Source organism: Paroedura picta, chromosome 13 (assembly GCF_049243985.1).
Source record: "Paroedura picta isolate Pp20150507F chromosome 13, Ppicta_v3.0, whole genome shotgun sequence".
NCBI classification, from domain to species: Eukaryota; Metazoa; Chordata; class Lepidosauria; order Squamata; family Gekkonidae; genus Paroedura; species Paroedura picta.
This window is the reverse complement of record NC_135381.1, coordinates 10,312,448-10,339,810: the sequence shown is the minus strand read 5'-3', so window position 1 is coordinate 10,339,810 and position 27,363 is coordinate 10,312,448. Positions and strand designations below refer to the sequence as shown.

At 50.4% G+C, this 27,363-nt stretch overlaps 1 protein-coding gene across 2 annotated transcripts in view; it reads right to left on the bottom strand.

The window, feature by feature from the left end:
• The window catches only part of KSR2 (kinase suppressor of ras 2), a 177,237-nt gene extending 154,930 nt beyond the window's left edge, over positions 1 to 22,307 (bottom strand). For both annotated transcript variants that reach the window (XM_077307487.1, XM_077307489.1), the window contains exon 1: positions 21,947 to 22,307. In XM_077307487.1, the coding sequence (XP_077163602.1) occupies positions 21,947 to 22,210 (264 nt within the window). In that variant the 5' untranslated portion in view covers positions 22,211 to 22,307. The remainder of the gene's footprint in view (positions 1 to 21,946) is intronic.
• Positions 22,308 to 27,363: the final 5,056 nt, after the last annotated feature.

Sequence of the window (27,363 nt, the reverse complement as noted above, 5' to 3'; positions counted from 1 at the left end):
AGTCCCATCACTGGCCATTTCGGGAGGGGGGTCAACATGATCGCATCACCTGATAAACGTTTCCAAAAGTTTTAAAATACAGAAAAAACATTTCCAAAAGTTTTAAAATACAGAAAAAAATAATTAACTCCCACCCATTTGGGACTTCCAGGACTATTTTCGTGCTGGAAATCCAGCAGGCCTCTCCCTGTGTTCTTACTGAGTGGCTGCAGCTCATGCACAACCCTTAGAGGGAACAGTGGCAGAGCCTCTGCTCGGCATGCGGGAGGTCCCAGGTTCAATCCCTGGCATCTCCAGCTAATACGGCCAAGGCAGTAGGCAGTGTGAAAGACCTCTGCCTGAGACCCTGGAGAGCAGCTGCCTGCCTGAGTAGGCAATACTGCCTGCAATGGGCTGACGGCCAGATTCAGCAGGAAGCCGCTTCGTGCGTATTGAAGTGCCCAAATCCTAACCCATCCCTATAACCTTTTTAAAAATTCTTTTCTTCTTATTCTTTCATTGCCTGTAAACCGCCGTGAGCCCAGTTGGGAACGGCGGTGTATAAATCCAAAAACAAATAAATAAATAAAAAATAAACCACCACACCTCACTAGGTCTTAGGAGGGGCTGAAGGGGGAAACCCCCTCTCCCCTTCCTGCACAGCCCTGATCTGAATCGCAGGCGGATTTAACAGCTCCGTTTATCTTTGACGCAGCTCTGTCCTGTCTGTTCAGGCCCTTGGGCTGTGTCAAAAGCTCAGCTGGTTTCCCCAGCCCTGCTAAATATCACCCGTCAGACTTCGCCGGGGAGGGCATGCGAAAGTTTGGGACTGCCACCCAAGAGTGCCCGTCATCTGTTGCAGCAGGTCCTCACCGTGAAACTCCGAGCATTCCGGCACACGAGGAAAGGCCTCTCCCCACCATCTCGGGATCTGGGTAGGTTCGGACTGGAGGAGGAGGCGGCAGGAGCGCTTCAGGCAGCTCTCGAGGAACCGTGAGTCAGGCTGCAGAGGGGGGCTCTGCCGTGAGGGTGGGCGGGGAGAAGAAGAAAGCCCTGGCCAAGCCTCGAGTCATCTGGCAACGCTTGGCAGCAGCCGCCACCTCCCCGGGCTTTCCACGCAGGACCATCTGTGCGCGGCTCCGCTCCCACCCGCCCAGCTCCCCGACGGGAGAGCAAGAAAGCCCAGGCTCTGCTTCGGAGGGAGGGGAGCCGACTGCAAACCGATCCTCTTCTGCTTCCTGAATCATATAATCATAGAGTTGGAAGGGGCCATACAGGCCATCTAGTCCAACCCCCTGCTCTATGCAGGATCAGCCCTAAGCATCCTAAAGCATCCAAGAAAAGTGTGCATCCAACCTTTGCATGAAGACCGCCACCACCTCCTTGGGCAGCCTATTCCACTGCTGAACTACTCTGACTGTGAAAAACTTTTTCCTGATATCTAGCCTATATCGTTGTACTTGAAGTTTAAACCCATTACTGCGTGTCCTCTCCTCTGCAGCCAGCAGAAACAGCATCCTGCCCTCCTCCAAGTGACAACCGTTCAACTACTTAAAGAGGGCTATCATGTCCCCTCTCAACCTCCTTTTCTCCAGGCTGAACATTCCCAAGTCCCTCAACCTATCTTCATAGGGCTTGAATGGGGATGGGGCGGCGACTCAGGAGAGCAGCCATTCACCTGCAGCCCCTTCCGGGTGTCCCTGAGGCAGCTTATTCTCCATGGTGACGATGACAACCTGGAAAGAGGGAGGGAGGGAAGGGGAGCTTTGCTCACTGCTCAGGGCCTCGGAAACTTCTGCTGCTGGTTTCGCCGACAAAGAGAACGGGTCCAAATATTCCCTCTGGGTGCGCACGAGAACGTCGGAGGGTGCCAATGGCCTGGCCGACGCTCATGCAGTGCCGGTGCCTCGACGGTGCCACCTGGTGGGCGGAAGAGGAACCCTCGCGCTACCGCCACCCAGGGGGTAGTTCCGTGCGCTTCTAAAGTTCACCTGCACATCGTTAGCCCTGGCATCATTGTAGATAACTTGATGGAGGGCTAAATGTTCAAGGTGTCGTGCAACTGCCTTTATGACCCGTAATCTCTGTATCCGTCCCATACTGGGGGTGGGAGAGTGAGTAACACCACTGTTTACCTAAGGCTAGGGGGCAGGAAACAAATTCACACCCCTCTCTTTCCAAAACAGTGAGAAGTTCCAAAGGCAGTGGGCTGAGCTTCCTTTGGATGGGAGTTGGAGAGATGGAGTTATTTGCTTGGGACGTTTGACTTGTTGACCAGTCCACAAGTGGAGCTCAAGAGATTCATAGAAGCACAGAGTTGGAAGGGACCTCCAGGGTCATCTAGTCCAGCCTCCTGCACAATGCAAGAAATTCACTACTACCTGCCCACCCACAGTGAACCCAATTCCATGCCCCGATGACGCCCTCCCCAAACCCCAGAATCTCTGGCCATTGAGGTCTGGAAGAAATTCGCCTCCCGATCCCATTTCCTTGGGCATGTGAGCAAGAGCCCGAAAAGCCAAGCATCGACACAGCCCCTTCTGCCCACCCACTCAAAACCTGTTTAAGTTCAGAGAATCGGCATTTCTGTCAGATGGCTATCTAGCCTTTGCTTAAAAACTTACTACCTGATGGAGTCTCAAAGTGGCTTAAAATTACCTTCCCTTCCTCTCCTCACAACAGCCACCCTCTGAGGCAGGTGGGGCTGAGAGAGCTCCGAGAGAACTGGGACTGCCCCAAGGTCACCCAGCTGACTGCAGGTGGTGGTGGAGGAGTCAGGAATCGAACCCGACTCTCCAGATTAGAGGCCGCCGCTCTTAACCACTACACCATCAAAATGCAGGCACTGTGAAATGTTGGCCAGAGCAACCATCTGCTAGCGTGAAGACTCTGAACTACAGAGAAATGTGTCATCTTCTGCACTTTTTTTCTGAAGCTGTGTCCCACCCCCCCCCTGGCACCAGGCAGCTTTGAGTCTCCAACCTGCAAGAGAGCCGGAGGGGCGATGAGTGGCAGGACTGAGAGGGCAGCAGGGGAGCTGTCCAGGCAAGACCCAGAGCCAAGGCCAAAGGAGCTATCCAGCCAGCGAGCCCTGCTGAACGGAAAACAACCGGAGCAGCTCCAGGGAGAAGCTACAGCTGCAGGCTCCAGGCACCTCCAGAAAGGCCCTGCCGCTCCACCTCTTGCTGGGGGAGCAGATCCGGTTTAAATCCCTTTCTTGCGAGTAGGGCTACTGGAAAGGAAGCTTCACCTTTCTCAACAGCTGCTCCGCTTTTCCATGCATGCTTCAACACAGGTCCAGCTGCATTTCTCTCTCTCTCTCTCACTCCTTGGAGGGAGAGCAAAACAGTCCTCAGAAAGGACACTTCCAAACAAACATTAAAAAATGACCAGATGTCCCGTTGGCATGCTGCTGTGCCCGGCCTTAACCCGCAGGCAGAACAACAGGGCCCTGTCTGCAAAAAGGAGAACTTGCGACCGCTGGAATTGCATTTGCATCAGGACCGCGGAGACTTTGCATTTTGGTTGTGACCACAGGGTCAGGTGGGAGGGAGGCTGTGTTGGTCTGAAGCAGCAGGGCCGCGTTTGAGTCCGGTGGCACCTGGAAAAGTTTTAGGCAAGACGTGAGCTTTTGCGGGCATGCACACTTTCATCAGGAGCCTCGAACAACACTGTGCTGGCCTGGAAGGGCCCCCCTGACTCCAACTTGGCAATGAGCCTTTAAGGGAAACGGCCAGCTTGAGGAGCCAGATGGGGTCTGCTTAACTAAGAAAAGACCCCAAGCCTTTCCCCTAGGGCACTTGGGTGGTGGCATTTGGGCTAGATGACCCAGGAGGTCCCTTCCAACTCTAGGATTCTCGGGTTCTTGAAATAGCACTAGAATTATTTGTAGTTATAGGCTCCGTATGCCTTTTCATCCAGCCAGGGGATGAAGAAGAGAAGAAGAAGAAGAAGAAGAAAAAGAGTTGGTTCTTATATGCCGCTTTTCCCTACCCGAAGGAGGCTCAAAGCGGCTTACAGTCACCTTCCCTTTCCTCTCCCCACAACAGACACCCTGTGGGGTGGGTGAGGCTGAGAGAGCGCTGATATCACTGCCTGGTCCGAACAGTTTTATCAGTGCCGTGGTGAGCCCAAGGTCACCCAACTGGTTGCATGTGGGGGAGCACAGAATCGAACCTGGCATGCCAGATTAGAAGTCCACACTCCTAACCACTACACCAAACTGGCTCTCTGGATGGGGTTGCACGCCCATGCCAAACACTGATCATACTACTCAGGCTTGGATGACACAGTGCAATCGGAGCACCAAACGGTGGTCCTGGTTACGCATCAAGAACAAAGTCACAAGCCTCTGGCACCAGCAACAGCAACTTCTGAAACGGCTGGGACTAACGAAGCCCAGCAGGCACCGTGCAGGGCAAAATGACTCCAGGTAAGACATAACAAGGAGAGAAAGAATTCCAAACAGCATGGTTGTCAAACAGTTTCAGAATAGTGACCAACAACAGCCGAAGAAGACAGATCCAGTTCCCTGGATTGGAGCCTGCTGCTCGTAACCGTCACACCGCCCTGGCTCATTCGAGTGAGAGACAGGAGAGGACGGCGGTGGGATTTCAGGCAGCTTCCTTTAAGGACTGCAGGAATACAGCCAACAAGGACAGACGGTTAAGAACAAAGGTGTTAAAACAGGTGCAAGGCATCTGCTATGATGAGCACGTGCCACTTCAGCACGGTATTGTGCAAGGGTCCCCTGCTGGCACCTTTGGCGTTCACACCCAGGGCAATGGGTAGAGTCACAGAAAGGCTGGCACAGGAGATGGGTCCAGCAACCAATTGGCCAGGAGACAGGTCTTACAGAGCTCTCAAACTACCGCTTAGAGGAAAGCCAGTGTGGTGTAGTGGTTAAGAACGGCAGCTTCTAATCTGGCCACCTGGGTTTGATCCCCTGCTCCTCCACATGCAGCCAGCCGGGTGACCTTGGGCTTGTCACAGCCCTGATCCCGCTGTCCTCATGGATCAGTTCTCTTAGCTCTCTCCTAGCCTCATCTCCTTCACAGGGTGTCTGTTGTGGGGAAAGGAAGGGAAGGTGATTGTAAGCTGCTCTGAGACTCCCTCAGGGTGGTGAAAAACGGGGTATAAAAGCCAACTCTTTTTCTTCTTTCGGGCAGAAACTGTGTTTAACAATAAGCCTTTTCACCTGCAGTCGGACAGGGGCAGTGGCCTGTAAACCGACTAAATAAAAACAATAATCCGCACAGCCAATCAGAAGCCCTGCTGAGCAAAAGCCCCGCCCAGCCCCACCCACTTTCTAAAAACACCTGGTGGGGTGTGGTCCCACAGGCTGGTGGTCCCTGCTCGCTTCGGAGGATTGCTGCTGCTGACGTTCCTTGCCATGGCCAGAATTTGCTTCCAAACGTTTGCGAAACGGCATTTCAGACGACGCCGGCAGCACGTGGAACGCGAGAGCAATGTGCTTGTGCCGGGGATGAAGCATAACTCTTCCGCTTGCCATTACACAAGAAACCCAGCATGGTGCAATGGTTAGAACTCGCCTGCTAGGCCAGCCCCCTCCCAACCAAGCAGCTTTCATTCCTACAAAGGCCCCCAAGTTCACCACTGCCTCATGGCCATATTGCACATCGTCACGTGGCTGCCCACGCTGCAAATCGCAGTGAAATGCCAATGGTAACAAGGCTCAATGTGCAAATAAAGTCATGCGGGTTAAGCCGAGTTACGCTTTCGTTCCAGCAAGCCAGGAGTCTAAATCGGGGTTTAATTCAGGGCTTATTGCAGGGGTAGTCAACCTGTGGTCCTCCAGATGTCCATGGACTACAATTTCCATGAGCCCCTGCCAGCGTTTGCACACCAGCTTGTGGTCTACAGCAGGGGTAGTCAACCTGTGGTCCTCCAGATGTCCATGGACTACAATTCCCATGAGCCCCTGTCAGCATTTGCTCACCAGCTTGTGGTCTACAGCAGGGGTAGTCAACCTGTGGTCCTCCAGATGTCCATGGACTACAATTCCCATGAGCCCCTGCCAGCGTTTGCACACCAGCTTGTGGTCTACAGCAGGGGTAGTCAACCTGTGGTCCTCCAGATGTCCATGGACTACAATTCCCATGAGACCCTGCCAGCGTTTGCACACCAGCTTGTGATCTACAGCAGGGGTAGTCAACCTGTGGTCCTCCAGATGTCCATGGACTACAATTCCCATGAGCCCCTGCCAGCAAACGCTGGCAGGGGCTCATGGGAATTGTAGTCCATGGACATCTGGAGGACCACAGGTTGACTACCCTGGTTTACGGTACAATCCTAAACTGAGTTACGCCTCCTAAATCCACCAAATTCAACGAGTTTGCATGTGTACGCGCCGTTCCGGCGCTCTTACTGCTGTGCCTAGATGGCTTCCCAGGACCTTGCTGACCCTAACGCTCCTTTCTCCTGTTCACCGGCCACCTTCCCAAAGCGTTCCCAGAGTCCCGGTAAATCAATCCGACCGAGCAGAAGAGCAGCCCCACCAGAGTCTGCCCTAGGAGAGCTGTGGCGATTGGCCGGCCACGCCCAGGTCCCTCACCCTTCATCTTGGGGGCTATTTTTGCAAGCTGATAACTTCAAGCCGCACTCCCGGCACCAGGGCGGGCATGCCTGGCTTCACAACTGTCCCCTTTCCGGCTCTCTGCGCTAAATTGACAGTCCGCCGGAGACGTGCTCGTGACCCCGCAGGGAGCCTACGGAGTCCTCATCTCGCACGTACGGGCTTGCTAGGCCGGGTCCCCGATGCCCAACGCGAGCCCACGAGGAGCGCTGTCCGCACCCAGCATGCGCTGCCGCCGAGCCTTCAGAGGGCCACTTTGTGACAATTCCCCCAAGCCAGCGGAGCGCCAGGCTGCTCGACCTGGTCTCCAGGGAGAGGGACGACAGCTGCACCTCTTTCCCAGCGCCTGGTGCCAGCTAATCGACGGAGCCGCATTGACGTCAGCCGTTCTGGAAACTGTTCCCCTGCCTTGCCCTGCCTGGAGATTAAGATCTCACCAAAACAAAAGGTGGGGGGGGGGAGAGAGAAAGAGAGAGAGAGAGAAACAGGGATGGAAATTTTGTTCTTTAAAAAAAAAGCTGCTGATAAATCACCTGAGACGATGCACACAAGCCCAGCTGTAAACCAACAACTTGTTGGAGCATGTTAAAAAGGGGGGGGGCGTTGCAGAGGGGAGGGCAGAAACTCAATCCACCTTGGAGAGCTCCCTTGGCAGAGCCGCAAAGCAGCGCTTGAAAGTTTAATGAACACATAGTTTTCGCGCTCGCCCGGAGCCGGCTTTAATGACAGATGATCCCTCGTGGAAGGGACAACCTGTTGCGTTCTGGCCAGGCGAGCTGATGGAGGAGAAGCTGAGTTGAGACTGAGGGGAGCAGAGAGGGGACAGCCCTGCACCTGGCCTCCACTTTCAAGGACTGGTCCTACGGCAGGGACTCCAGCTGGGAGAACAACCTGAGACCGTGGATGCTTACCTGATGGGACCATTGGTGTCCCCCCCCATCTGCTCTGACTGCTGGTGGCTCTACCTGGTCTCTGGCATTGAATGCTTCTTCCCACCTACTGCAAAACCTTTCCCTGGGGTCTTACCTCTCGCAAGAACAAGAACACAGAGGAAAGAGATTTTATGTTCTGATCGTAGACGAATGAACACATTAAATCCCTATATTACCAATCTCTTCACCCGTTCTCCAAATCCATTTTTAATTGGGAAGATCCCTAGCAACTGCAGTTAAAGGGGAAAGACCTTTCTCTGGCCATGCCCTAAGAGAGCCACTGTCCACTGGTGGCTGGTCGAACTTCCTATATTTACTCAGGAGGAGAGTCGGCTTGTGCAGGGGGAAAGTGAGCTTGTTGGAAAGCGAAACCTCTTCGTAGCACAGGCCTCCTGTCCCTTACCCCAATTTTCTGTCCTTCCGAGTTCTTCAGAAAAAGAACGCCTGTTTCCTTAAAACCAATTCAATTCCCCATGTATTGTGCTGCAAACGTTCCATTCCCAAGAGCCTTCTTTTAAAGAAAAGCAGTGTGCTGGTGTCACAAAATTTGTTTAAGACAGAGAAGGAGAAGAGTTGGTTTTCATATCTGCTTTTCACTGCACATGCCGACAAGGGCTCCTGGGAATTGTAGTCCATGGACATCTGGAGAGGCACAGTTTGCCCTCTCCTGGGTTAAGAGTTTGGAAACAGAGCAGGGTATTTTTTGGCAATGGCAATGAAGGGGAAAGGCTAGACTTGACAGAAAGGTGCACGTTGACACTCCTCTTTTATGCTTCTGTTGGCAAATCAGCTTTGCTCCTGGACATGTGAAATCTGTACGTTGAAGAAGACTGGGAGAGGCATAGAAACTGCTGATCGGAAGACGTTGCACTCCCATGCAGTTTAGCACCAAACGGTGTTTCAATTGAGCTAGACCGATCTGTACCAATCATTTCATCACAAATGCTATTACACCCCCCCCCCCCAAGCTGAGTCACTTTGGTTGCAAGTCATCAAGGGCAGAGCGCTGGAAGGCTAAGGAGGAGTGGGCGTTACCCAGGTGTAAACCAGGCTTCAGGGCTGGCCTGTGGGCACAAGTGCTCCCTAAAGCAGCAGGTAGGACACTAATACTGAACTGAAGAGCGTGCGCAGCAAAAGAAACTGGCCCCCCAACAGCATGTGATGCTGCCGTTAACAAGTCCAATTCCAAATTGGTCACAGGAGGAGGGGTGCTGATACTGTCACATGGGGCAAGTAGGATTAATGCATCAACCATGCGCAGTTTTCCTGAAAGACGGTGAGTGGGTGAGCAGGAAGGGTCGTGTCTCTTTCTGGCATGCCCAGGGAAATGCCAATCGCCACTTTGGGGTCGGGAGGCAAATTTCTTCCTGGCCAGAGTGGCCGGGGGATTCTAGTTTTGGGGAGGGGGCATCATCTGGGCATGGAATTGGGGTCGCTGTGAGCAGGCAGGGAGTTTTGAATTTCCTGCAGTCTGCAGGGGGTTGGACTAGATGACTCTGGAGGTCCTTTCCAATTCTAGGGTTTTATGAAATCCCTCCCTCCCTCCCTTGGTGGCTTTAAACACCGGTAAGGGAAACAAGCACGGTCACCAGAGCCAGGTTGGGAAACTCCGGGAGATTTAGGGATGGAGCTTGGGGAGAAGAGGGGCCTTCAGTGGGGTGCAATGCTATAGAGTCCTCCCCCAAAGCACTGATTTTCTCTAGGAGAACTCACCTCTGTCATCTGGAGGTGAGCTACAATTCTGTGGAATCCCCAGAACCCACTTGGAGGCTGAACAAGTAAGGAAGGAAATATGCACCGTGCATTAAGCAAACAAGTTCCCAAAGGGCCGTGCAAAATCGGCTAAAACGCATGGCATAAAGTGACCGTATAGGTATACTCAATACAATATTTATCGTATCGCGCTGTATCTGTTACAGCAGACCGTAAAAATAAGAACCAATGCAGCGCCCCCTGAGACAATTAAAGTGACGACCAGATAACCATTTCTATGAAAACAAGCGGGAGAGATACGACAAAGAGCACAACGTATTAACTTTCCCACCTTGGAACCAAAAGAGAAACGGAGATATTCTAACAGCTGAGGCTAGCTTTTTAGATTTTAGTGGTTTTCAATGTGTTAAAGTGTTAAATGTTAAGTGTTAAATGTTATTTGTTTTAATGCTTATTGGTATTTGGCATTGTTGTAAACTGCCCCAAGGAAGTGGTCTGAACAGGCTGGCTAAAAATCAAATAAACAAACAATGTCTATTTGAATAACCCAGAAGACGTCTTTATGCAAAGTGGCTTCATTCCTTCATGCACAGGAAGGCTACCTTAGGCCTCCTTTCGCCAGCAGAACACCTGTCCTGATTTTCAGTCCAACAAATGGGCCAGTTTTTTAAAACCGAAGGTAATTATTGCAGGGGACCGCCTTAGAACAGTGGTCCCCAACCTTTTTATCACCGGGGACCGGTCAACGCTTGACAATTTTCCTGAGGCCCAGGGGGGGGGGGTAGTCTTTTGCCGAGGGACGTCGCTGCCGCTGCCTGAGCCCCTGCTCTACTAGCTTTCCTGCCGGCGCCCCTGACTTCCTGCCGCCCACTGGGGGGCGCTGCCAGCAGTAGCTGCGCAGTGCCACGCGGAGGGGGAGTCCCAGCCATGGGGGCCGCTGGAGAGCATCAAAGTTGAGCTGGCGGCAGAGTGGCAGGGCAGCCCCCGAGGCAGCAGCCGGGGAGGAGGACGAGGAGTAGCCACGGCCCGGTACCAACTGATCCACGGACCGATACCAGTCCCCGGCCCAGGGGTTGGGGACCGCTGCCTTAGAATTCTACGTTTCAAAGAATCTAGCAGGCGTCATAAGAAAAGAATTGTACCTAAAAAAAATTCTTAAGGCAATTGCCAACTTCAATCTAACAGGCCGTCAAAGATCGCCGCCTGCAGGGGTACATATTCCCGATACCCATAAATCATGCTCCAGGATCGATATTTCTGACTCAAATTATTGATGTTAAAATTGACCCGACGGCTCAACAACAGCCATATCAAACATCTCACAAGGGTCACATTACCTATACTGGAAATGAAATAGTTCATTATTATATAACGAAGAGCTGTTAGTTGAGGTTAAACTCAACTCTGGATCAATGCTAGCCTCTTAATGCTCATGAAGATATTAACCATTATTTATTTCTTCCATAATCCCAATAATTTGGGATCCAGCAATGGACTTCACCGGAAGCATTTTCCCACAAACAAAAAGAGCATGCAAACATTAAACTGAAATTGAACTGAAAAATAAAATGACCAGATCGCAAAGTTGGGAGGTAGAAGACAACTGGAATGGAAAAGGGGTTTATACACAGTTAAAAAGAATGTTCAGCTCATTTAGAAATGAACCCAAGATATCCGCGAGAACGTTAGCATATGAACAACCACCAACTTGACTCTTTCAATTAAATTATATTATGGATGGGAAGGAACTTCACAGGAAATCAATCAACAGTTTGCAGATTTATTCACGCTTGAATAAAGCTCAATTGCCGGATGAAACATTAGGAATTTCTGAGCTGAATTAAAAATCCCACCTTTTACTTGACTAGATCCTGAATTGTTAGCAACAAAATATTATTATAGGAGAAGTAAGAAGAGGAATAATTTGTGTGGTCCAAGTGGAATTTCAGCAGAACTCTGCCACAAGAGGCCAGGGGTGAATCTGCATGGAGCTTTTATTCCAATCCCAGGTCGATTCAATCCCTGCTGTCTACACTGAATTCGATTTGCATTTTGATTTTGGGCGATTTAAATTTTCCCTCTGCAACAAGCATGCTTGATCCAGAGTGACCCTACCTTTCCCCTGCGAAATCCTGGATATAACCCTCGATATCTGAAAAATCAGCATGAGGAAGCTGTCTGCTTTCCCCAAACTAACTTGCTGCGAGTCTCCAATGATGTAGAAAAGCCCTGATTGGCCAGGGTGTCAGTTCAAAGGCTTCCTTGTTCCTGGGTTGCAAGGCTTCCCTTAAAGGGGAAGCCCTAACTTCTCTCGGCAGAAGCTCCAGAAGCCCGAACTTCTCTAAGCAGAGATTTGCCTCTTGGATTTATCACCACTCCTTTACTGTCTCCAATCTTTCCCCCATTCAAGAAAAGAAAGGGGTTCCTGCTGCGCTTAGCTCCCCCCCCCCACGAGCTTCCCTAAATACACACAGAACACTTTTCTGTTTCAAAGGGGGGGGTTAGAGGAAGACCCGAGTTCAAATCAATCTGAATTCAGCAGGATCCACAACGGAATAAACAAAGTAAATGCAGAATCAGCCGAAGGCCCTATGGGACCTTGGACAGTTCCACAGGCCCTGTAAATCAGAGTTGTTCTGTCAGGCCTATGGCTGAGGCCTACAGGAATATCTATCTGCTGACTACTACGCCTGTAGCCATTAGGCTATACTCCTTAGTGAGAGTTACATTAAGTGGGCGTCTTTTGTGGGGAGAGGAAAGGGAAGGCGATTGTAAGCCGTTTTGACTCCTTTGGGTAGAGAAAAGCAGCAAATAAGAACCAATTCTTCTTCTTCAGTAATATCAGGGCTCTCTCAGCCTCACCCATCTCACAGGGTGTCTATTATGGGGGGAGGAAAGGGAAGGCGACAGTAAGTTGTTTTGAGACTCCTTTGGGTAGAGAAAAGCAGCATCTAAGAACCAACCTTTATCCTGCCCCATTTGTGGGCTTCCCAGAAGCAGCTGGTTGGCCAGTGTGAAAACACAATCCCAAATTATGCGTAGCTTTTGTCGATTCAAGAGGACTACTCTTATAATAAAGATCACACAAGAGAGGGGGCATGGCTCAGTGACACTCTGCCTGCTTAGTGCCTGCCATCTTCGGCTAAAGTATCTCAGGTATGAGAGAAAGACCTTTCTCTGCCCAAGACCATCAAAAGCGGCTTCAGGTGACAGTGCAGGATACGGAACTAAAATCACCAATTATGTGACATGGCATGAGGCAGCTTCAACACACCCAGTGGCAACAGTCCAAAGGAAAGCTTCTTCATAAAATACATAATTAATTTATCATTCTGGTTCAGCGTTCTATACTGTACGGAATTCAATAGTGAAGGCCATTCATCTTGACAGCTTGCAAAGGGACAATGTCAGCCAGCCTTTCTCAATTTTTATGCAGTTGGGAAACCCCCGAAACATTCCTCAGGCTTCGAGAAACCCCAGAAGTAGCACAATCGTGAAGAATAGGGTTGGGAAGCAGAGCTGTTGACACGCCCACCTGGGGCCCCTCCCCTTCCCTCCAGGCCCATCATTGGCCATTTTGGGAGGGTTGGGTGAGTCGACATGACCATATATGGTCCTATCACCCAATAAATGTTTAACACGTTTTTAAAAGTATATAAAGATTTAATTAACTCCCACCTATTTGGGAACTCCTTCCAGGGCCATCAAGAAACCGCAGGGTTTCCTGAAACCCTGGTTGACAAAGGCTGACGTAAGGTTGTAGATATGTCAATAGTTATCAACCATGATAGATAAGCATGAAATCTTTGTGTTCATTGGAAACCGAGCTTGGGCTAACAGGAGCTGGGACAAAGTTGCTTCACCGTTTCCATAGGTGTTCCACAGGCAAGCCATTTCTCGGAGAGAACATGAAGGCTTTGATGAACCTTTGTTCTGGTCCTGCCTGGCAAACCTTAACTTTTGGAATCAGAGTCCAGTAGCCCCTTTAAGACCAACAAAGATTTGTTGGTCTTAAAGGAGCTACTGGACTCTGATTTCATTGTGCTACTTGAGACCAACATGGCTACCCATTTGAAGCTTGGATTAACGTAAGAACATAAGAAGAGCCCTGCTGAATCAAAGCAGTAGCCCCTCTAGTCCAACAGCTTGACCCACACAGTGGCCAATCAGAAGTCAAGAGCTGAAGAGCTGAGAGTTTTTATACCCTGCTTTTCTCTGCCCAAAGCAGCTTACAACCACCTTTCCCTGCCTCTCCCCACAACAGACACCGTGAGGTAGATGGGGCTGAGAGAACTCTGACAGAACTACTCAACGGGAACAGTTCTTAGAATGGTTGTCATGTCTGCCTTTAGCTCATGCCATGACTGCCTTGACCCGAATCCCGGGATCCTCAGGGGGGACTGTCGGTGGGCTTCTACTAGAAGCTACTACTAGAAACGCCCTTTAAAAAACAACAACTCTATATATGGATTTATTGTCTTCCCCATAACAAACTATGCATGCAAAAGCTGGGCCCTGAAGAAGGAAGACAGGAGGAGAATAGATGCTTTCAAATTATGGTGCTGGAGACGAATGCTGTGAATGCCATGGACAGCCAAAGTTTCCAACAAGATAGTTTTAGAGAGGAGCAAACCAACTATGGCATTACAAGGGAAGATATTACGGCCAAGGCTCACTTACTTTGGACACATCATGCGATCAAACTCACTAGAAAAATCATGAATGCTCGGCATGGTCACCGGCAAAAGGAAACGCGGTCGCCAAAGGATCCGCTGGCTCGACACAATCAAAGCAGACACAGGGATGACCATGAACCAACTAAAAGAGGCAGTCATTGACAGAGACGAATGGAGAAAACTTTCCTATAGAATCGCCAAGGGTCAGACACGCCTGAACGGATAACGTCGTCATCATCATCATCATTATAGCAAAACCACAGGAAAAGAACCAAACAAGCAAACCAAGGCCATCACAATAACAAGCAACATCCATAAAATATCCATTTGGAGGTTTAAATGCATCTGAATTTTAATAAGGTTTATATGTGGGAAGACCAACAACACATTCTCCACTGGCCCTTCCTCTCACTTCTGTGGTTTCCCAGCTGAGATCCACTCTTTCCCCGGCTGCTTTTGTCTTCAGCAAGGAGAACGGGCAGATCCCCACAATTGACACACCTTTCCCCTGCGGATGATCCTAAAGCCAGGGGGGTGGATTTCTATCAAGGAAAATGGCAGAAAGGGAAGGATGTAACCCCCTCTTGTGGCACAGAGTGGTAAGGCAGCAGACATGCAGTCTGAAAGCTCTGACCATGAGGCTGGGAGTTCAATCCCAGCAGCCGGCTCAAGGTTGACTCAGCCTTCCATCCTTCCGAGGTCGGTAAAATGAGTACCCAGCTTGCTGGGGGGTAAACGGTAATGACTGGGGAAGGCACTGGCAAACCACCCCGTATTGAGTCTGCCATGAAAATGCTAGAGGGCGTCACCTCAAGGGTCAGACATGACTCGGTGCTTTCACAGGGGATATCTTTACCTTTAACCCCCTCTGCACCAACCATTAACTCAACCTCTCATCCTAGCAGCTACTTTTAAAGGTTAAAGTACTCATCAAGAGACCCGTTCCGGAATTCCCACGTCAACATCTAAGGACTGGCCCTGATGGGAACTTCTCTCTGGTTATTTTTTTTTTTTTGCCAGTTACAAACACGGGTGTGTAATAAATAACGTAATACAATGTGGTTAGCTGGTCACAGATCTCATCAGGGTTGGTAGCTCTACCAGAAAGGCCTGGAGGGAAATCAGAGAGCACCTGTCCGTCAAGGTCAGAATTGTCTACTCAGAGTGATAGCAGCTCTCTAGGGTTTCAGGCAGAGGTCTTTCACATCCCCTCCTGTCTGGTCCTTTCCAATGGGGATGTCGGGGCCTCAACAGGGGACCTTCTGCATGCCAAGCAGCTGCTCTTCCACTCAGCCATGGCCCCTTCCCTAAGCCAACCCAGAGACAGCAACCCTACGCATAACAATCTTATACAGAGAATATAACAAATTCCATCTTCAGATCGGCTGCAGCCACCCTAAGCACCAACCTACCCGCAATCTACTAAACCGTCCCTTCCTGGACTGGGAATAGAAACTGCAGCCAAACGGCCAGGCAGGGATGTTTTCAAAGCTGTGTGGACTTTTTTTTGTTCCTGCAGGTCACAAAAAGGCTGACATGCATGAGCAGAGAGGCCAATAAAGATGGCCTTGGCCTTTCTGCAAGGCTGAACTGATACCGAGAAGCTCTGCGCATTTTGTCTAATAAAAAGTCACTGTTCTTTTCCAGCAAACACCCATCGTACATCGTACCTGTACACAGGCTGACCCATGCGTCAAACTCTTCTTCTTCTTCAGTAATATCAGTAATCATGCATGTTGCAGAGGGAAAGTTTAAAGCGTCCAAAATCAATATGGAAATCAAATTCCGTGTAGACGGGAGGGATTTATTCTGACTGGGAGTGGAGAAAAAGCCCCGTGCAGGGCCAGATTGCAGGCTACACTTATCTGCATTCAGACACTGGGATTAACTGAAGCTTATTTAAATGGTCACTTGTGCCTCAAACGCTGTTATCCTCATGAGGAACAAGACCCCTTTTGCACATAAACTCTGCCCTGTCGGCTTCGTGCTTCTTTCCCAAATTCCCAAAGTGAGGAATCCTCTCTATCATGCTGTTGCTTTGGCCTTGTGACCACAAAGTGCACAGTGACCCACAATCAACTGCAGTTTGCCAACTTAACTCTTACAAGCCGTAATTAACACAACCCACGGTCAACCTCCCATTTGCAATCAGGACTGGGCATCTACCCACAATCCCCGGTTCTTTCTGTACTGTCTGCATTCAGATGTCACAACCCACCAGGGTTTGATCAAGCTACAATTTCTCATGACATTAGAATGCTGCCTGAGATGCAGAGTTCGGCTGGGCCCGTCACATGCTACCCTGTTCTCACCAAAACAAGAAGCGTGTGTGTGTGTTTTTAAAACTTGCTGGGTAATGCCTCTAAATACCAATTATTTTTAGACCAAGCAACAGGGGAAGGGATGCTGAGTTCACACCCTACTTGCAGGCTTTCTGGCTAAAAACAACAACAACCCGACAACATGCAAACTGGGTGGCTCCTGTTTGTTTGTGGATTTTATATGCCACCCCTCTCAGAATACTGTCTCAGGGCGGTTTACACAATTTAAAACCCAATAAAACCAATAGGTTACTAACAATTACATAACAAGCTAAAATTACAAAATTTGCAACACTGAGGCCAAAGATTTCATCGGATTCTTGTTGTTAACCAGCTGGCCTCAACCACAGGCCCTGTGGAACTCAGAGAGTTCTGACATGGTCCTGATCTCTCCGGGGAGCTGGCTCCAGCAGACAGGGGCCAGGACCGAAAAGGCCCTGTCTCCAGTTGATGCCACATGAATTTCCTTGGGGCCAAGGATCCCCAGCTGATGAGCATTGCTCGATGAAAGATCTCTGGGGAACGTATTCAGAGAAATGAAAATGATGCCGGATGAGACTGCTCCTTGGTCAGGTCTACCAGAGCTCGTAAGCTAAAAAGCCACAAGTCCTGGGCACAGCGAAACTGCCTTCCCCTCACCTGTACGCAGTATAAGGCATCCAGCTCCAGTATGGGAGCCAGCTTGGTGTAGTGGTTAGGAGTGCGGACTTCTAACCTGGTGACCCGGGTTTGATTCCCTGCTCCTCTCCCACATGCAGCCAGCTGGGTGATCTTGGGCTTGCCACAGTACCGGTAAAGCTGTTCTGACTGAGCAGGAATCTCGGGGCTCTCTCAGCCTCACCTCCCTCACTGTAAGCCGCTTTGAGATTCCTTTGGGTAGAGAAAAGCAGCATAGAAGAACCAACTCTTCTTCTTCTTCTTCTTCTTCTTCAGTAATATCAGTGCTCTCTCAGCCTCGCCTCCCTAACAGGGTGTCTGTTGTGGGGAGAGGAAAGGGAAGGCGAATGTAAACCACTCTGAGACTCCTTCGGATAGAGGAAAGCACCATATAAGAACCAACTCTTCTTAGGCATCTTCTTCTTCACCATCATCTATATGCATACTTGCCCCTGGCCAAAGATTCCTTCATTCTTGGCTGACAAGCACTGACAGTTAGCATTATCGACCTCCAGGTATGGATTTATCGACCTCCAGGTATGGCCTAAAGATCTACTGAAACACAACAGCTAATCATCAGACAACAAAGATCAGTTCCCCTGGAGAAATAGGCCATGTTGAAGGGCCGACTCCATAGCATTATGCCCTGCTGAGACCCCTCCCCAAACCCCCACCTCCAAATCTCCAGGTATTCAATGTTGCATCTCCCATTCTGTTTCTCAAAGGCAGGGATCATCCAAGCACAGGATAAACTTTTCAAGTTACGATCGGTAAGCTCTGAATTATCCCAACAGGGAACAGCGATGGCGAGATTTTTGTAGAGAGTACAATGCGCAAGCAGCGCATGAAGAACCCTGAAAGGGATTCCAAGCTTGCTCAAATAGCCCCTGACATGCGGCACACTAATCTGATATTCCCTGGTTAGCAGCAAAGCCACCTATTACTGTGACAAATGAACAAACCTTCATACAGCCCACAAAGCGTGGTTCGTTTCCAGTTTGGAATTTGAGTCTGCCGGACAAACCCAAGCTGGGGTTTTTGTTAGTTCACATGTGACAATGACATAGGAGCTGCTGGTAAGGCTTGGAAATTAATTTGCAGCATGCAAGAGGGAGGGAGGGGAGAAGGGATAGGTAAGTTGCATGCTATACATCAGGGGTTGTCAAACTGCAGCCCTCCAGATGTCCATGGACTACAATTCCCAGAAGCCCCTGCCAGCATTCGCTGGCAGGGGCTTCTGGGAATTGTAGTCCATGGACATCTGGAGGGCCGCAGTATACATGATTGGGCATTGTTACTGAACCGAGGCACAGCTTGAACCAACGACCCAACAGGCCTCCCCTAAAATCTAGGAAACAACGTTGAATTTCTTCATCTCGAAAAGGTTTTGTAACCGACTTGGTGTGTCAATCTACTATAACTAAAAGTTACTGATCTCATATTTACTATCTGCTCCCATTGGAATCGCTCCTCAAGTAGCTCACCGCCAGCCCCCTTTGCTATTATCATTCAAACGTACGCAAAGAAGCAGCTCTGGGGTTTTGTACCCTGCTTTTTTACTACCCGAAGGAGCCTCAAAGCAGCTTACAATCGCCTTCCGTCCTCTCCCCGCAACAGACACCCTGAGCTGAGAGGGCTCTGAGAGAACTGGGGCTGTCCCCAGGTCACCAGCTGGCTGCATGTGGAGGAGTGAGGAATGAAACCCGGTTCTCCAGATCAGAGGCTGCCACTCCCAACCACGAAACCAAGTGGGCCCTCCCAGCTTCCCGTTCTGCAGTTCTTGAGGTCAGGCTGTTAGGACCAATGAGATTCTAAGGTGGACAGTTCTTCATTGTCACAAGGGGAGCCTCCGTGTGCCAATCGACAACCCCCAAGGGGAAGATTCTGACCGCCTTATGCCATGAGATCACCCAAGCCTTTCTCCCTTAGGGGTGGAATTGCAAATGAGATTGTTTTCAGGGGAATGCCCGAGATGTTTCAACTGTATACCCCCAACTGCAATGTGAAAAAGGCAACTGGCGAGTTTGCAAACACACACACACTGCACTGCACAGATGAAACTTGTGCGATATACTAGAACTGAGTGTAACTTCCTGCCAGGGGGGGAAACCCAGACGAGATACCAAAAATTCTGCAAACAGATCTTCCGCAGGGTCTCTAATGCAAAACAATCTCTCCCCAAGGGGACCTGATGGGGGCTGCAGCAATGGGGTGGAGGGTCTTGCTCTCCCATGCTACTCTGTTTCTCCTCAACATAAGGTTACCAATCTCCAGGTGGGGGCTGGAGTTCTCCAGCAATTAATAAATGATCTCCAGAGGGCAGAGATCAGGTCCCCTGCAGAAAAAGGTAGCTTCAGAGGCAGGAACAACCAAACTGTGGCTCTCCAGATGTCCATGGACTGCTGGCAGGGGTTCATGGGAATTGTAGTTCATGGACATCCGGAGAGCCACAGTTTGGCCACTTCTATGGTACACCACAGATTTTAGGTGAAATATCTCCCCCAAATTGCCGCCTCCACAGGCCCTGCTCCCAAATCTCCAGGAATATCCTTGGCCAGAATTGGCAACCTGACCTCAATTCAGGGCTCCTACTTGCTTGTTTTGGTAAATATGTGTAACTAAGTCTAGGTTTTCCCCAGCTGAGCAAACAGCCCTGGAGCGTCTGAAGTTGCAAAGCCGGAGATGAAGATAGATTCGGGTGTGTAGTCATGCTGGTCTGAAGCAGCAGAACAAAGTTTGAGTCCGATGGCTCCTCTAAGACCAACCAAATTTTATTCAAGATGGGAGCTTTTGTGCGCATGCACAAAAGACCTTATATTTTGAATAAAACTTTGTTGGTCTTAGAAGAGCCACTGGACTCAAACTCAAAGGGCAAACGCTGGCAGGGGCTCATGGGAATTGTAGTCCATGGACATCTGGAGGACCGCAGGTTGACTACCCCTGACCTAGAGCTGAAGCCTTTTCTACTAAAATTCCTACTTTCCGGAGGAGAAGGACAGAAGGGGGTTGCAAGATCAGTCTATTTACCAGGGCTTTGAATGGGGGATGAACTGCAGGCATCTTTTAAAGAAGGGAGCGGCTGTTTGGCTTTTTGTTTTATTTGTGTGGCAGGTTTTTAGCTTGCGACTCGTAAGCCGCTCTGAGCCACCAGGAAAAGTGGGATAAAAGTACTTTCAGAGAGATCTGAGACTAATAAACCTGGAACGCATGTGGTCTGGCATCAAAGGCGGCAAGGTTCAAGGGCTCCTCCTAGCAGCAACAGTTTTGTCCGTCTGTCAAAGGCCACAACACGCCCAGAGCTACATCTCTCAAAGTTTTGAACGGGAGGAGTAGGACAAACAGCCCAGGCTAGCCTGACCCCATCAGATCATGGAAGCTAAGCAGGATCCATCCTATTTAGACTTTGGATGGGAGAAAACTAAGGAATTCCAGGGACACTGTGCAGAAGAAGGTGAGAGCAAACCACCCCCGTTAATTCTCGTGCCTTGGAAACCCCATAGGGTCACCGTAAGTCACCTGCAACTTGACTGTAATGGGGGGGGGGGAGGTCTTTCCCCTCAAGAAGAAAGGGCAGAGATCCATCAAAAGGCCCACCAATTCCGCACACGTTGGACAATGCACTTGCAATGCACTTTCGGAGTGGATTTTCCTGTTCCGCACAGGTGAAATCCAGCTGCAAAAACACATTGGAAGCGCGTCGTCCAACATGTGCAGGATGAAAGTCAAGCAGCCCATTCCCAACCCAGAAGCTGGAGCCACTCCACTCAGGGGAGAGGGTCACTACATCAGAGTAGGAGATTTGGGAGAGCCAAATCCCCACTCTGCCACGGATGCTTACTATATGACCCAGCCCAATCATCCTGCCTCGGCCTACACTTCCTCACAGGGTTGTTGTGCGGATAAAAGGAGGCCGGGAGACACACTAGCTCCCCGGAAGGACAGCAGGGCAAAAATACAACAGACGAGTTCATGCACAATCCTTGCTTTGAGGCCCAGAAGGAAGCACTTTGCGAGATGCGGTTTCCCCTGATGCCCAGGCAGTGAGGAGAAAGAAGCAGTGGCAATCCAGGTATCCCTTCTATGAACGCTGAAAGGTGCCAGATCTTTATGCCTAGATTGCTTAGTGCAAGGGTGGCCAAACGGTGACTCTCCAGATGTCCATGGCCTACAAGTACCAGGAGCGTTGCTGACAGGGGCTCACGGTACATGTGGTCCATGGACATCTGGAAAGCCACTCCTGACTTAGGGGACAGGAATAAAAATGTACAGCCACACAATGCCATGCAGGGAGAAGCTAAAGAGGCTGATGGGGGGCAGACTGGGAGGGGGGGCAGCTTGGTGGCTTAGATGTACAGAGAGCTGAGGAGGCCTGTCCAAATTGGGGAGGGGGAGGGGGGTTGATCCTTCTAGCCTCTCATCTGGGGGAGGGGGAAATAAATATCCAGCTGTTTCAGAAACACCTAGCACAGCACCTGGCTGGCAGCGAGCATGTGTTTCTGCCGTAACCCTCCCCCCTCCCCAAGCAGTGCACATCCCAGCGGCCGCTTACCCCCTTCCCCAAAAGGCTGCTAATCAATGGCAAACATGCTTTCCCCCCACCCACCCAATTAGCTCCTCCAGGAGCCCTTCAGGTTTCTTTGGCTGGAGTCCAAGGAGAGCCGTTTATTTTTAACTCCCCCCCCCCCCTGCAAAGGCGGCCTTGAGGCATCCCCGAGAAGAAGACCGGCCTTCTTCTCTTTTGCACAGATGTGGAGGGCAGGAAGGCAGAGGGGAAGGGGGGCGACAACAAGTAAAAAACCTAGTATGTAGGAGGTGTGGGGGGGAAACAATAGAGGGAGCAAAAAAAAAAATCCCCCCCTTCAAGAACCAGCAGCACCTCCGGACACCTGCAGGGCGCGCAGCCTCCGTGGCGCTCGCTGCTCACCTGCCGGGGATGTGGGCCAGGCCTGCCGGCTAGGCGCGTGCCGCAGCCGTCGAGGGAGCCGCGGACGGACGGAAAGACCCCCCCCCCCCAGTGCCGCCCGTCCCCCCCCCTTCGCAACCCCTCCCCGCCGTCCCGCCCCGCGCGCCTACCTCCAAGGTGCGGATCTCCTTCTGCGTGAGGTCGTTGGACGTGGCGCATTTGGTGCGCAGCCCCTCCAGGTTGGAGATGCTGATGTCGATCATGTTCTGCACCAGCTCGCACTGCTGCAGCGCTTTCTGCAGGCTCAGCGGCGGCGGCGGCAGGAGAGGCGGCGGCGGCGGCGGGGGAGGCAGGGCAGGCAGAGGCGGCGGCAGGAGCAGCAGCAGCGGCGGCGGCTGCTCCGCGCTGGAAGCCCCGGCGGCCTCCTCGTCCATCGCTCGCCCCTCGGCCGCCGCCGCCGCCTCGTCCTCCTCGTCCTCCTCCCGGATCAGGGGGATGCCGCCGCCGGCCCGCTCCCCCCAGGCGGCGGCGCCGGCGCCGCGGCCGCCCCCTCCGCGCCGCCCCCACCGCGCCAGCCCTCACCGGAGCCCCGCGCGGGGGGCCAGCCGCATCCTCCCGCCTGCCGCCTGCCGCCGCTCGCCCGCTCCCTCCCTCCCGCGCCCGCCTGTCAAGCAGCCTCCATGCGAGCCGCTGCCGCGCGGAGCACCAGCACGAGCAGCCCCGCCTCGCGGGGAGGGGCCGGGGAGGGGCGCGCGGCGTTCACACGGCGCCGCCGACGGCTGCTGCGCTTCGCCGGGAGGAGGAGGAGGAGGAGGGCGCGCGCTCGCCTGCCTGCCTGCCTGCCTGCCTGCCTGCTTCGGCCCTTTGCCTGCGGCGCCGCTCCGCCTGTCAATCAACGCGGGCCTGCGGGAAGGGCACCGGGTGGGATGGGCGCCCCCTCACGGGGTTGCGTGGAATTGGAGGCCGCGGGGGTCGGCGGGGGAAGCCAGCCAACCTGCCTGCCTGCTCGCCCTTTAAGAGAGGGCTGCGCTCCAGCAGTCAGCAGGTGCAAAGCGACTCTTTCCCCCCCCCTCCCCTCCCCTCCCCTCCCTTTTCCTTGCAGGGCATGGAGTTGAAGCCCGGCTCGTGACTCCTGGGGAAGGGCCAGGTTCCAGAATGGGCCAATGCACACCAGCGTGGAATATTGGGGCGCCTGTCCCAAGGAAAACTGCCCAGTGGGTCTTCTCACTTCCCAACTTTTCCCCTTGTCTCCCCGGCTCTTGTCATGGGCAAGGGTGGAAGAGGGGCCTTGCTTTAGTGGACCGGGAATCCATTTGCTTCTGGAGAATGAGAGTTGGGTTTTATACTCTGCTTTTTTGCTACCCCAAAGAGTTTCCAAGTGGCTTATGATCGCCTTCCCTTCCTCTCCCTGCAACAGACGCCCTGTGAGGGATGTGGGGTAGAGAGAGCTCAAAGAAAACTGCTCAGTCGGAACAGCTCTAACAGGACTGGGACAGGCCCAAGGTCGGCCAGCTGGCTGCATGTGCAGGAAGAGTGGGGAATCAAACTAAACTTCTCAAGATTAGAAGCTGCCATTACACCAAGCTAGCCTTGGTGGTAGTGAGAGAACTGTGACTACACCAAGGTCACCCAGCTGGCTGCATGTGGAGGAGGAGGGGAAATCAAACCTGGCTCATTAGAGGCCACTGCTCTTAACCAAAAGGACACCTCCCCCTTGTAGACCCCTTGATAACCCTAAGTGATCAGCTGTATACAATTCCAGAAATAATTGCAACCTGGTCCCCTTTATAAACAGGCCTTCTAGGACAATTGCTCTTGCAAACAGAATTTTACTACTGATTACTTTTCTTATGCCATAAACTTTAAGGCAACATCCACTCTGATGAATGCATGCCAAGACCTTCCAGTTGTATCCTGAATCCTAAGCCCCACCAGATGATAACTAAAGGCACATCGTTTCAGAACCAGCAAGTTTAATTCTAACCACGATGATTAACCGCCACAGATTGACCCCTCTTCCTTAAATGTATCTGGTCTCCTTTAAAAACCATCTAAACGCAGGGGTAGTCAAACTGCGGCCCTCCAGATGTCCATGGACTACAATTCCCCAGCTGGCAGGGGCTCATGGGAATTGTAGTCCATGGACATCTGGAGGGCCGCAGTTTGACTACCCCTGATCTAAAGTAACAACTCTCAGTATATCTTGTGGCTGCTGTTTCGGGTGAAGAAGTACTTCTGTGTTTTCTTGACCTGGATCGACTGTCCAACAGCAATGCTGTTTTCTATATAGAAGTGCTTCCTCCTGTAAGCATGTGACAATTTTTCCCATGTTCCACCAGCGCATCACCCAAAGTTTTGCTTCTCAGCTCCTCTTTTACGATGGGAGAAACATGAGATAAGGACATCGTAATGCCTCCAATAAACAATGTAGCAGGAAGGTGGAAGGGGAAAGAGCTTTGTAAAATGTTCACAGGCCATTAAAAGTCAAACATGAAACTTCAAGCATCTTTATAGGCAGTGTGCCCAGCAAATATTTTTAAGACAACTTTCATAGCAGCCTAAATATACATTCTTCTGGTTCTGTTGGCTCCAGTGGGGTTTTTCTAAAGGGATCGGGGTTGCAGTTAATATCCATGAAATTGTATGCATTGTTTTCGTGGCATTGTTTGTTGGACATAGGATGGTGTTTTATTACATTGTTCGCCACTCTTAGAATCCATCTGTTCAGCACCTGCATTATACTGTGTTCAGAGCAATTCTCTGTTTGTGACTTGGATCATATAATTTGTTGCGTGCGTGATACAGTTGTTCTTTCCTTGTTTAGAGCTGCGTAACCCGTCTTGAGTCTTCGCAAGAAAGGCGGGCTACAAAGGAAACAAAAGAGCAGATAAATAAATAAACTACTAAATGCATTACAGATGCACCATTCATCTGCCACAAGAGAAAACCTGTGAGGTAGCTGGGGCTGAGAGAGCTCTGACAGGACTGCTCTGTGAGAACAGCTTCTAACAAGACTGTGACTAGCCCAACGGTCGCCCAGCTGACTGCATGTGGAGGAGTGGGGAATTAAATCCAGCTTCTCCAGATTACAGGCCACCACTCTTAACCACGACACCACACTGGCATTGGTGGTAGGTGGAGATCTCCTGAGGGCAGAGATCAATTCCCTTGGAGAAAATGGCTGCTTTGGAAGATGAACTGCATGCCAAAGTCCTCCCCTCCCCAAACCTTACCCTTCCCAGGTTTCACTCCCCTAATCATCAGGAATTTCCACACCCAGAGCTGGCAATCTTAGGAGAGGACCCCAGGTCTTCTGTCCAAAATTCGGCATTACCACCTTGGTATCAGCAGAACTAGTGGGCCTAACTAAACCGCTTTACTCCATCAAATATATTTCAGTGAGTCTTATTTCCAAGTAACTGCTCAAGAGTATAACGTTAGCCACAGTGGGAAATTTTGGTAGATTCGGGGCAGTTCTTGTGGCCACTGACACCTCATAACGCAGGTCTCTCCAGCCATGCAATGACGTCATCCGTTAGGAGGTGAAACTTTACACCAGACGAAGATTTGCAAGCGAGAACACTAAAAAAAAAAAAGCACAGGAGGAAACAGTGGGAAATTAATTGGCAACCTTAGGCTGTGTTTCTTGAAGTCAAAATTTGCCCCCCAGAGGAAGGCAGAGGACCAACTAAGAGAGGAGAGCTGCTTGTTTACTAAGAGAGCTGCTTGTTAACAGCATAGTGTCTGCCATAGTAACCAAGAATCAAGAAAGCTGACACTCCACATATCTTTCATCTCCCATGCGGCCGGGTGGCCTACAACCACACGCTCAATCCTCAAAGCTGATAGCAGCATAGTATCTTAGCTGGTGGAAAATGTCACAAGCCTGTGACACTTCAGTCAAAAGGAAAGTCCCTTGGGTAGTCAAGCTGCCTTTGGGGAAAGTTGAGCAAGAACTGCTGATCTCTTAGATCAGAGTGCCCTTCTTTGGAAGCCAATTGTGCTTCTGGAGAACTTCTATCAGGCTAAGCAGTCGTGCAGTGTGTGTGTAAAGAACTGCACTTCTTGAGAAGTGAGAAGAATAACTTATTTCAGGCTAGGCGGTGCAGAACAGGGCAGGCTGTGCCAAAACTCCAAAAGCCTGAGAATCGTTCCCTTGACATTCTCCTAGGATTTGTGACAGGGGACCTTGGGGACAGTGAATAACAGGAAGTGCTCCTGTCAGGCTCATGAGATCCATGGGAGAAGTTTAAGGGAAAGGGTCTTGCTGAACTTGGGCTGGGTGAAGAAGAGAAACATGGGGTTAATTACACACTAGTAAATGGTCAGTCATTTGTATAGGTGGTTGATTGAGCTGTGTGAATGTCAGTGGGTACAGAATACAAAGGGTTTTTTTATGGAGTGGCTGTGGTCCAGTTCTTAGCTCTGTCTCAATGTCTCAAGGTTTCTTTTAGCCCCCCTCCCTAGTCTAGAAAATCGAGATACATGTTGGCATACCATATAGGACTGTTGTAAAAATTAATAAGAACACACTGAAAGTGCTACAGAAATGTTAAAAAGCATTATCAGGTTCATACCGACAGCACACAAAGCTTTCTGTAACTGAAGATTGCATCAGTTTGTGTGTCAATTTGCAACATTTCAGGTTTAACAGATTAGAGAAGTTTTAGTTGAGCGCAAGTCATCAGTTCAAACTTGATTATTAACTCCATTTGTGGACCCCAATGTACTTTCCTTTCTGAAACACTGAAGGGAAAAGATTAAAAAGAAACCAATACAAACACAAGGTTCTGATCTTCCTACGGAAAAGTTTCTAAATATTTGCTTTTCATTCCCTCTTAGCAGTAACTAAATAATGTCAGAATTCAAACCGCAGGGCAAGGATAACCACAGTGATTACACTTTGATCTCGCAAAGGCTATTATGAAACTGAAATTAAGCATATGAGTTTGACAATTCCAATGGCATCTGCATAAATTTACATATAAGAAACGAGTTGTTCTAAAACAACCAAGCCTATTGTTTTTCAGTTATTGGCATGTGTCTTATTAAGCACCCTGCCCTATTCTCCCACACAGGAGAGACTGTTATCAAGATGCCAACTGGCCTGTGAGAGAAATAAAAACTTCAAATCCTTTAACACAGGCTTAATCGGATATCATTTCCCTTAATGTCAAAAAAATTTCAGCTTCCCGTTTACGCTTGTTTTTCTCCAGAACCCATACTTCCCTTAAAATAATTCAGGAAATAAAAAAAAAAAACTAGCCAGTTAATCAATGACTGCTCTTTAGCAAATTTCAGCATTTAAAAACAATGGAATATTGCCTGTTTATTCTGTTTGTTCCCATGTCTGAGATCAGAACATTTAATGCTGAAATGCTCCATACGCATACCTGGGAGTATGTCCCGTGTGTGTGGCACCATCAAGTCACAGTCAACTTACGACAACCCTGCAGGGTTTACAAGGCATGAGACATTCCGAATGGTTTGCAGTTGCTCTCTTCTTCATTGCAATCCTGGAATTCCTTGGTAGTTTTCCATCCAAATACTATCCAAGGCTGATCCTACGTAGCTTCCAAGATCTGAG